Consider the following 12,050-nt stretch of genomic DNA (forward strand, 5'->3'; position numbering starts at 1 on the left):
AATGCATCTACATATAATTGTGTTTTCAATATTTTCCTATCTTTACATTTTCGGATTTGACCAACCAAGCTATTCCACAGCTTGCTCTTTCTCACCAACGCTGGCGAGAAAGAGCAAGCAGCTCAAAAGGTGTTGGAGAAAAGTGAAAGTAAATAAGCCCTGAAGAAACATTTTATGACCGTGAAATGTTGGCTATCATTTAAACATCACTGGTTCCCTCACAAATAGAAGCAATAGCTAATTTAGTCCCGCACTAAGCGTTATGTGGTAATTTGCACATTCTCTTCGGAAGTTTTTTTGCCGATGACGTTGGTGGAGGAGGTTTGAGCATTCGTGCCCGACCTAAAGAAAACCTGAGGCTTTTTCTTCCGTTGAGAGTGGGCTCTCTAATCTATAAAGTGGAGTATTTATATCGAGTATTATTATTTATTACCCACTTTCACCAAATTTGGATTTAGTATTGTCACTAAGAATATTTCTATACACACCTTGACAATTGCTGATATATACAATGATGACATATAGGGTTACCAGATTTTACGGAAGTATAATCCGGACCCATGGCCACACCCCCAGTTCCGCCCAGCCCCACCCTGCTCAGCCTGAGTCACGCCTCAGCCCCGCCCCTTAACCTGTTCACTTGTCCGGAGTGGCATCGGGAGGGCATCTCTGTAGGGAGAGTTGTGACCCGATGACATCAAACGCATGAGTGTGATGTCACCGCGTTGCATCCGCGCATGCCCAGATGTCCTCCCGATGTTGCTCCCAGCTGGAAGCTTATCAAAACCCAAAGTGCCGGGTTTTGAAAAGCCGCTCGGACATGTCTGGGTAAATCCAGACGTCTGGTAAGCTTAATGACATACAGTACCTGGTCTCTTCCTTCCTGTTACTTCTATCCTAGAAACACCAACATTTGGGCTTCTTTTTTTTTCTGTGGAGCACCATCCTTCTCTACCCCAGCCCCCTCCCCACCACAAAAACATACTAATGCACACATAAATTTAACCATCTGACACTTCTCAGCTTCTGCTACAGCTATACCATAGGATCATATAGGATGAATTCTTAGCATGTGTAAGATAGGATGATACTGAGATATGACTGAACTGTACCAATCCATAGGCACACTGAGGTCGGCATTCAAGATGTTCATCTGGTGTATTTTGAAAGTTCGATGGACAAGTTTCATGTTTAAAATTTTCCCCCTACTGACCCGTAAAATTTATATTGGCAAGTCAGTCATAGCACACACAGAATTTACCTGGATAAACAGAGGTAGCACATAGGGTGGTCCAATAGTGAGAGTTTAACTTTGTTCAGTCAGCACTCCAGTGCTTGCTCATTAACGTTACTTGGGTAATTCTGGTCAGCTAATAGCAAACTTAAGTTAATGGGACAATTTTATTCCAGCCATCTTTAGCTGGATATTCAGCTCACATGGATTCTGACTGAATATCTATATAAAGTTAACTGGCAAAGTTTTCCACAGGGCAGATGAAGTATATGACCACTCGGGTATTAGGCCCAAGGGACACCGATACATCTTGGCAGGAAGTGGGATGCCAGCATTCAATGCCACCATTATAGCTTCTCTGTTATATACCGTATGTTCAAAGAATCCAACATTGACCCACATTTTGGCATTAACTTACCTTCCTCAGGGGTAAAACAATGAATTTCATGTATTGTAAAATGCCAGCGTTACAGTTGTCAGTAAACATGGAGTACAATATATAATCTAACACTTTAAATTTTATTCGTAAAGGTGTCCGCACCTGGAAATGCATTCAATGTGGTTTAACTGGCCAGAAATATCTTCTGGCTGGTTAAATTGCCTGTGTAGTAAAAGCAGTTAGCTTAGCAGGGTTATAAAAAGGTTTGGACAAGTTCATAGCAGAAAAGTCTATGAACCATTATTAAGATGGACTTAGGAAAACCAACATAAAATTTGTTTTGACTTAGATGACTTCATGATTATTATCCCATTTGCTACCTCTGTTTTTGAAATTATTCCTAAGGCAACAGAAGTATTGGATTTGATGGAGCAATGGATGATTGAATTCAGGTTGAAGCTTAACTCAGAAAAAATGAAATTTTTCGTCGCTTCACCTCATTTGACACCAACATATCATTGTGCATTAATAAATTTAATTATCCTGTTCAACCTACTGTTAAAATTTTGGGTGTAATAGTGGACCAGGGATTAACAATGAAGGACCAAGTGGATTCTTTGGTTAAAAAGGGTTTCTTTACTCTTTGGAAGCTCCGAACCATTAAGGTATATTTTGATGTTTCATCATTTAGAGTTCTGGTGCAATATCTTATACTGAGTCAACTTGACTACTGTAACATTGCTTATTTAGCAATTGCTCAGAAACATATGCACCGATTACGGATGGTGCAAAATACAGAGGTCAGGTTGATCTTTGGATTAAAAAATATGACCATGTGACACCCTTTTATCGGGTATTGCATTGGTTGCCAATGAAGACGCGCGTGAAATTCAAATTCAGTTGCTTTTGTTTTAAGGTTCTGTTTGGTCTGACTCCTAAATATATAAATGAACTCTTTTCTTTTACAACTAATAGACATAAAAGAAGTTCACATTTGATTTTTGCTTTTCCGCTTGTTAAAGGATGCAAACTTTAAAAATATCAGCATCTTTTTTCATATCAAGCAGCAGCATGGGGCAAAGATTTAGATCAGTGGTTTTCAACCTTTTTACAACTATGGACCGGCAAAAATAAAAGAATTATTCTGTGGACCGGCATCGGTCCGTGGACCAGCGGTTGAAGAACACTGGGCTAAGTCATGGGCCAGACCCCACCCATCTCTACCCAATCTCCACTCCAGACCCCGTCCCCATAATAGTACTAATTGCATCTTGCACGTCCCGTGCCTCATCTGAAAGTCTTCCCTCTGACGTTGCAACGTCAGAAAGAAGGCTTCCGGTTCAGGCGCAGGATGCCCGTAGGAGCCACTGCCTGTGGCTTTGTGCACTGAATCAGTTAGGAAAAGGGAGCTGGCTCGAAGATAACGCCGCATCGATCGCACCGTGGACCGACAGTTGAAGAACACTGTTTTGGGCCTGATGCACGTGCTGGCCCTGTGGACCGGCACTGGTGGTTGAAGAACACTGATTTAGATCAACTGCTCCTTTTTACTGAAATTTATGGGGAATTTAGAAAACATCTAAAAACATTTATTCTCAAAGTACTTAGGTAATTAATTTGTAAAAATTTTATATTATGTAAATTATCAGATTTTAGGAGTTTTAGCCATTGGTTCTTACTCTCTAATTTCCTTCTGCTTTTATTGTATTTCAAATGTATTTTAAATTGTGTAAGCCGCATAGAACTTCACGGTTTTGCGGTACATAAATAAACTGTTATTATTATTATTTTGGGATCTTGCCAGGTGCTCATGACCTGGATTGGACACTGTTGGAAACAGGATACTAGGTTTGATGGACCTTCAGTCTGACCCAGTATGGCAATGCTTATGTTCTTACCGCCTGATATTCAAAGCTATTTAACCATCCGGAAATGGCTGCTGACCATGAATAGTCAGCATGAGATAACTGGTTATCTCCACTAGATATTTGCAGTCGGCACAGAAAAAGGACTCCACATTTCCTTTCCCATAGCTTTGATTCTGCTGATTCCCATATTATTTACTCATTTGTTTTTTTTATTTAAAACCGACCAGTCTAATACAGTCTACTGGAAGGTTTCAATGGTAGTTCGCAAATTCTCCAATCTCATCAACAATCAAACATCTGTCTCCTAAAAGAACAACGTCAAGAGTTATACCTCAGTCCGCACAAAGTTCACACGAAAGAGTGCAAGAAGGAGCGCTCCTTTGTAGCGCTGTTTCGCTGGCACAAGGCACCTCCATTATCCTCATTGTGGCTTTAGCAGCTCAATGCATTCTACTGACGTCAACGAGAGGGGAAGCCAGAAGGAAACGATCATGGGGGAGAGTCAGCAGCAGGGATCTGGGAGGGAGAGGCCCATCACTTCAGCAGTTAGGTGGAAACAGAAGGTTGAGGCAGATGGTCCTTGTGCTCTCTCCTCTGGCTTCGGCATAAAACATAAACATAAAAATCAACTTCTAGACCGCATAACCTTGAAGATCTATGCGGTTTACAAAAGATTACACTAACAGCCGAGAGATCATAACGGAATTTAATTACCCAAAAATCTGGAAAATAAGTAAGTTTTTGAATGCCTTCTAAATTCCAAGTACAAGAAAGACATGAGAGATAATTGTTTGAATTCTTCATCCCAACTAGCAGCCTGATAAGAAAGCATGCATTCATGAAATCTTTTGAACTTGCAGTCCTTCACTGATGGATAGACAAAAAAAGCATGAGCTTTGCATGAATGTTTTTGGAGTAGCGAAAGAAAACTAATTAGTCAGGTAGGATGGAGCTTGACCCGACAAGCCTTTATAATAGACACAACCCAACTTAGAAATAATGCGTGCTTCAACCAGCAACCAATGCAATTCACGATAAAAGAGAGTTAAATGGTCATATTTCTTCAAACTACAGATAAATCTGACCACAGTATTCTGTATGACTCAAAGCCTAGAAATAGTCTTTTCTATACCGGCCAAGTAAACGATGTCAGTGAGAGGCGGAGCCAGCAGGAATCATTCGTGGGAGAGAGTCATCAGCAGGGATCCTGGAGGGAGAGGCCCAACAGCTCAGCAACTAGGTGGAAACATCCAGTTAGGGCAGATGGTTCTTGTGCTCTCTCCTCCGGAATCGGCGGCGTCATACCAAAGAGAGTTTCCTTCTGGTGTTCATTAGATGTAACATGTATAGGCAGTTTACCAATGTGGGTCTCCTGTTCACTTTCTCTTCCCTCAGGAGGGTCCCAATGTGCCCTTCCTCAATCCAAGCTTCTTAGGGTAGGGTCCTGACTCTGAAGTGTCCACTGTAAGAAAGCTGCAGCAGTGTTTGCACAGAAGGACCAGAAAATGTGTGTATGTGTGGGGGGGAGGGGGATCTCCCACCTTAGCAGAAGCTCCTGCAGACATTTTCCTCTCTTGTTTGTGCTGTTTGCAGGATAGAAATGAATTGCAGGCTCTTTCTCTGGCTACAAGAGAGCGGGTCAATAGAATGGCAGTATAACTATAATCAAGGGGGTCAGTAGACTTAAAAGGGTGGGTCAACAGTGTGGGCAGACTTGATGGGCTATAGCCCTTATCTGTCGTCATCTTTCTATGTTTCTATGAACTCAGGGTTTGTCTCTTTGAGATGCTGAAAGAAAGGCAGAAACTGTGGTTTGAGCTTGGTGGCAGTGGCGTACCAAGGGGGGGGCGGTGCGCCCCGGGTGCCAGCCCTAAGGGGGTGCTCCCGGCCTTGCCGTTCAGTCCCCCCCACCCCCGAAGGACCGCTCGCCCCACTGACCTTCCTGCACCACCTGTGAAGCAGCCCGCAGCAGGATCGCAAAGTCAGCGTCAGCGAACCCTGCGCTGCTTAGGCGCTGCTTCCTGCGCCGCGATCCCGCCCCTCCTCTGACGTCAGAGGAGGGGCGGGACCATGGCGCAGGAAGCAGCGCAGGGATCGCTGACGCTGACTTCGCGATCCTGCTGCGGCTGCTTCATAGGTGGTGCGGGAAGGCCAGGGGGGCGAGCGGTCCTTCGGGGTGGGTCGGGGCATCAGGCCTTCAGGGTGGGGCGGGCGGGCAGGCAGGCAGGCTTTCACGGGGGAGGGGGTGACAGGCAGGCAGGCAGGCAGGCCTTCAAGGGGGGACAGGCCTTCGGGGGGGTGCAGACCTTCAAGGGAGGCAGGCCTTCAAGGGGGGGCAGGCAGGCCTTCAGGGGGGGTGCAGGCCTTCAGGGGGGGTGTAGGCCTTTGGGAGGGTGCAGACCTTCAAGGGGGTGCAGGCCTTCAAGGGGGGGGACAGGCCTTCAAGGGGGGAAAGGCAGGCAGGCCTTCAAGGGGGGGACAGGCCTTCAAGGGGGGGACAGGCCTTCGGGGGGGTGCAGACCTTCAAGGGAGTGCAGGCCTTCAAGGGGGGGTGCAGGCCTTCAAGGGGGGGTGCAGGCCTTCAAGGGGGAGACAGGCCTTCAAGGGGGGGAAAGGCAGGCAGGCAGGCCTTCAAGGGGGGACAGGCCTACAAGGGGGGGGACAGGCCTACAAGGGGGTGGGACAGGCCTTCAAGGGGGGGACAGGCCTTCGGGGGGTGCAGACCTTCAAGGGAGTGCAGGCCTTATGGGGGGGGTGCAGGCCTTCAAGGGGGGGAAAGGCAGGCAGGCAGGCCTTCAAGGGGGGACAGGCCTACAAGAGGGGGGGGAGAAGCTACAAGGGGGTGGGACAGGCCTTCAAATGGGGGACAAACCTTCGGGGGGGTGCAGGCCTTTGGGGGGTGCAGACCTTCAAGGGGGGGGACAGGCAGGCAGGCCTTCAAGGGGGGGACAGGCCTACAAGGGGATGGGACAGGCCTTCAAGGGGGGTGCAGGCCTTCAAGGGGGGACAGGCAGACCTTTAAGGGGGGACAGGCCTTTGGGGGGGACCATGATTTAGAAGTACACGGAGGGAAGGGGGTGTTCAAAGAGACGTGCATATGCCAAACTTTGGGGGGGGGAAGAAATAATGGGTCTGAAAATAGAGGAGAGGGAGAGAGATGATGGACCATGGGATTTAGGGAGGGAAGGAACAGAAAGGGAGAGAAATTGGACACAAGGGATGGTGTGGAGGAGGGATAGAGATACTGGATAGGAGGGTAATTAGGAAAAGAAAGGGAGAGATGGTGGACTCTGGGGTGGTGGGGAAGGAGGGAGAGATGCCGGATGAAAGGGTATTTAAGAAAAGGTGGATCTGTGGAGGGAGATGAAAAAAAGGAAAGATACCAGACTTCCTGGGAAGGGAAGGGAAATGGAAAGGGAGGACAGAGTTGGCAGATGGATGGTTAGCATGCAGAAAGAAGGAGACCCTGGCAAGCAAGTTATCAGAAGAAAACCAGAGCCTTGGACCAACAAGATTTGAAATATAACCAGACAACAAAAGGTAGAAAAATTAATTTTATTTTCTGTTTTGTGATTATAATATATCAGATTTGAAATGTGTATCCTGCCAGAGCTGGTGTTGGACTGCAAACGTGAGCTAGGATTTAACAGAGAGAGGAAAAGTCCTTTTTGTTTCTTTATTTTATTTACACCACAGCGCCAGTGTGGTTAGGAGAAGCCAAAGGGGGTGAAAAAGCTATAAAACCCACCAGGAGTTTTGAAAAAAATCACCCAACTGGGCAGGAAAATCGAATTGAAAAACCAATTCAATAGGGCTCGGAACTTTTCTTCCTTCTATTTTTGTGAGTGGAAAGGCTGAGGATGTCAGAGAGTTCAGTTAAAATATGTGCTTTATAAGAAAATATAATAATGTGTTTTATAAAGTTTATAGCATAGCTGGCCTACCCAGTGAGGTGTTCCTAGTGGTGGTGGTGGCAGCAGCGTGTCAATGTGTTGAGAGGAAGAGGTGGTCTGGGAAATTCTGCTGAGCAAACTCCGGGCCCATTTCCACCCCCCAGTTAGTCCACTCCACTCAACTGGTTCACACACTGAGTGGGTCTTTGGGTGTTGTTTTGGGATCTCTTCCAGTGGTTTATCTCCTTCTGGTCCAAGGAAGGAAACTTTGTTATCCTTAGCATTGACCTACAGAATATGTTTGTAACAGCGCTGCTTGTGTGGCATTAGGCTATGTAGTGATCGAAAGAAAAAAACAGACCTTTGCACATTTTTGCACTATATGGTGGGTGTATGAGGAGATTCACATTTCCTGCACAGCTAAGTCCATGTGAAGTTACCTTGTGCTGTATTTGACATCTAGCAAGGTCTCTGTTTGAAAGGAAAGATCTAAACTTAAAAATGAAGTGGCCAGAAGTTATGGTAAAAGCAGATAGTGTAGCTGGTTTTAAGAAAGATTTGGACAAATTCCTGGAGGAAAAGTCCATAATCTGTTATTAAGACATGGGGGAAGTGTCTGCTTGCCCTGGATCGGTAGCATGGAATGTTGCTACTCTTTGGGTTTTGACCAGGTATTAGTGTCCTGGATTGGCTACCATGAGAATGGGCTACTGGGCATGATGGACCATTGGTCTGACCCAGTTAGGCTATTCTTATGTTATGTTCTCATCTGTAGGGGCCTTTGTTTTCACTTCTTATTTTAATGTATTTTTTTTCTGGGAACTTATCAGTGTTTTTTATAATGGGAACAAAAATGGAAGAGAATTAATGTGTGTGGGATGAGGGGGTAACTAATTTCTTCAGCTAAATAATTCAATCCACTTCAAACAGACATAGAACTCACGCACCATTCACACACCCTCCAACCAAAAACGTCAAAAGAAAAAAACTGTTCGACAACCTCCTAGCCATTCGAGCTGCAACACTCGACCCTCAACTCTACAACCTATTGACCTTGACCACAGACTACAAAACCTTCAAAAAAGAAATAAAAACCCTTCTATTCAAAAAACACATAAAACCGAACTAACACAATCAGAACTGTCCCAAGCATCACCTGCAACTACTCCATATGTACTTCTGATGTCATGACAATTCAGACATAATTTATGTTATGTTATGTTTGGAATATAAGAAAATTTTCACTGCCTGTTTCTATTCTGACCATTTATTCTGTTTCATGGTCATTACAAAAAATATTTTTTTACATGGGGGGGGGGGATGTCAAAAAATGATGGGCCCCGGGTGCCACATACCCTAGGTACGCCACTGCTTGGAGGTTTCTGTTTAATCTGCAAATTAAAGAAACAAAGAAAGAGAAAAAGACTCCACTTCTATTTGCTAACTGTGCCTAGGTGCCCTGTTACAAAATTACCCTCCATGATACATTCCACCATCTAATAAAAAGATGCAAGTGTCAGGCTGGCTGGCATCATCTTTACAAGCAGCAGTGGTGGGGTAGGAGCTAAAGAGAATTGCTTCAGCCCTAAGAAGACTGCAAATGGTAAGAGGAGGGTCTGAAGGGTGAGTAGGGGACCAAGAAAGGCAGAAATAATGGTTTATGGGGAATGGGTAGTCATCAATGCCACAAAAGAAGTGAAAGGAATGTGTATGCCAGCACAGCTTGAGCTTGAAGATAAATAGGTAATTTATTGTCAAAATTATTGTGACTTGACTGGATTTGAATTAGATTGTTTTTGTTTTGTTTAATAGAACACTTTATAATCTTTTTGGACCTGTGATTGACATTTTGAGAATGCTGACAACATTTAAGTTCACTGTTTATGATTTTTGTTGGCTGTCTTCTCTGCTGATGGTCCACAATAGTTTTTTTTATTTCTTTTCAAGTGTTATTTGATTATACTGTGTTTTTGTGTATGATATATTAAAGCAACTGAAATTAAATGAAAGGGAAAAAATTGTGTTCATTTTTTTTCTTTTGTTTTGGAAATTAAATTCATCCACACAGCTCTAGTGATGTATACAAAGAGAATACTTTTTTTTACCTGCTTAAATGGTTTCAAAATGTGACCTCTTTGTAGCCATAACAAGTGCTGTAGTTACACAATCACAGACTTCCTCTTGTCATAGTGTGATTAATTTCCAAGTAACCAGATTTTCTTAAGTAAATAGTGAGTGGCTTAAGAGTTAAAGTTGAATATCCGTGCTCAAAAGGTGATCAACAAATTGACAGGTACATAGTTACAGCACTCAGCTGAAGCCAGTGCCATTGTACAAAGAGCTGACTGTACCCAATGGACCTGTCATCAACAACACCCCAGCATATTACAGTACATTTATAGAGATACGGGGATGGTTTACTCACTAGCAGGCTTCACAGGGGTCATTCGCACTCCTCTTAAAACCATATTTGATGTTCAGACAGCAGTCTTCCTCTGTCACATCATCCCCGATGAAGTCCAGACATTTCCCAGTGCTGTTGTCAAAGGTGCCGTAACAGGACACACCTTCTGATACTGAAATGGACATATAGATTAGATCTGCTCTGGAGAGTGTCCAGTTGTAACCATGTACAATGGGGAAACCAGTCTTCTCCACGACACCTTACATCACCTCACCCCAATCCAATCCATTACAGAGCTCTCTTAAAAGAATTCTCTCTGATACGTGACTATTCCCACCTCATTACAGGGCCACCTCTGTTACAACACGGTCTTTGATATAAGGCAATTGCCCCTTAGCTCTGCTCTATTACACATTTTGATAACCCTGCTTGTTTCAAGGATTTCTGTTCTATATCACTCTCTCTGATATAAGGTTGTGGCTGGCCATAACACCATCCTTTATATGCAACATTTTCACTGTTATAATACTCCAGCTGCCGTTCTTCACTTCTTAAGTCTATCACATATCATCATTCCTCTGCTTGCATTGCTGTCTTGTTTATAACACTTATTCTGATATAAGGCTCCTATGCCATAGCACCATTACATCCCATTTTGACTCCCCTTATTGCAAGAATTTCTCTGACTCGGTGCTCTCTCTGATATAAAGCTCCTACCCTCATCTCTTAGCTGCACTGTAGCCTCCTCATTCTAGGGCTTTCTCTGCATTTTAACACTCTCTTTCTCATGGGTACCTTGCAGCCCAGGCTGCAGAATGTCTCCCATGGGAGAGATGCCACAGCAAGGGAGACAGCAGAGAATTACAGCCTGGGAAGCCTTACCTGAAAGATGTATGGCAAAGAAGCAGCTAACCAGCAGTGAAACCTGAATTACCATTTCTCTGGGCTACTGGACATAGGTTGTGCTCACACTCTCCTTGCTTCTTCCCTTCTGTCTCTGGACTGTGCAGAGTGAAGAAAGGATGTGGTGGGGGCATGGAGGAAGGAAAGGAGGAAGTCCCTAACGGGAAGAACTTCAACCCTTGTGCATTTTTCTGTTTAAAGCAATCCCACACCCCTCAGCAACAGGCAGCTTACTCCTCTGCCAAGCAGGAAACTCAAAGAAGGAAGGCCACGGAGGGGACAGGAGAAATGGCTAAAAATAAGAGAGTCTTGCAAGCCTTGCAGAATATGCTATTAACATCCAGTATTTATTGTAGAGTCATGCAGATATTTGTGATGATATGTCAAAGGCACTTTCATTTGAGAACCCATTGCATAAGCTGTGGCCAGTATGTCTTGCATATCTTCGCTCAGGTTTTCCCAGGGTAAACTGGATGCATAATGAAGCAGCTGCATATATGTGAAAGTATCTGTGGTATTGAGTGTATTTTTGCTTTAGATAAACAAAAGACTTCACCTTTCCCTCATCATCATTCATTTCTTTAATGGCTCCATTGTAAAAACCTCCCAGTATCCTGACCTGGAGGAAAAGCAGGATTACCACACCATACTGCCCTGTAAAAAGACTGGAAATGGTAAGAAGAGGGTCTGAGGGGTGGGTAGGGGACCATGAAAGGCAGCAAGAATGAATTATGGAGAATGGGTGGTCATCAGTGCCACAAAATAAGTGAAAGGTATGTATACGCAGGCATAGCTTGAGCTCAAAGATAAATTGTCAAGATTATTGTGACTTTGCCTGGATTTGAATTAGGGGTGTGTGTTTTTTGGTCAATAGATCACTTTATAATTTTTTGGGACCTGTGATTGACATTTTGAGAATGCCAACGACATTTAAGTTGCAAAAAAGGATAGTCTTTGATAACTGCATTTGGGTTATCTTCCCAATGAATGCAATAGGCAACTGTAATGTACTCTGGATGCCAACTGAGTTTCAATGTCTGTGACAAAAAAATTGATGAGTATCGTGGTACCAGTATTGATGTGTCTCATGCCACATGCTATGGTTACACACCTCATGTTTAAAAGTCCCATATCCTATATGCCACTGAGGTTTGTTTAGTAGTAAGCAATAAGCTCTCATCTTTTACTTTAAAGCAGTGAATCGCGAACTGTGTGCTGCGGCAAGGTTCCGGGTGTGCCACCAGGGATTGAGTTACTTCCAGCGTCGGAACCTCTCCTCCTCTCTGCCCCCACATGAACCTTGTCTCATTTTCCCTGAGCTCTGGGCTGTGTCTGGAGGGCCTTTTGCGTGCTTGGAGGTCCTCCAGTC

The 12,050-nt window shown here is 44.3% G+C and overlaps 1 protein-coding gene across 1 annotated transcript in view; it reads right to left on the reverse strand.

Annotated features, from left to right (window-relative positions):
* CFP (complement factor properdin) overlaps positions 1 to 10,805 on the reverse strand; it is a 51,483-nt gene extending 40,678 nt beyond the window's left edge. Inside the window, exons 1-2 of the mRNA XM_033924193.1 lie at positions 10,661 to 10,805; positions 9,800 to 9,950 (exon numbers count right to left, since the gene is read on the reverse strand). Of these exons, the coding sequence (XP_033780084.1) occupies positions 9,800 to 9,950; positions 10,661 to 10,715 (206 nt within the window). The 5' untranslated portion in view covers positions 10,716 to 10,805. The remainder of the gene's footprint in view (positions 1 to 9,799; positions 9,951 to 10,660) is intronic.
* Positions 10,806 to 12,050: the final 1,245 nt, after the last annotated feature.

The sequence above is a fragment of the Geotrypetes seraphini genome, chromosome 1 (genome assembly GCF_902459505.1).
Source record: "Geotrypetes seraphini chromosome 1, aGeoSer1.1, whole genome shotgun sequence".
In the NCBI taxonomy this organism is placed as follows: Eukaryota; Metazoa; Chordata; class Amphibia; order Gymnophiona; family Dermophiidae; genus Geotrypetes; species Geotrypetes seraphini.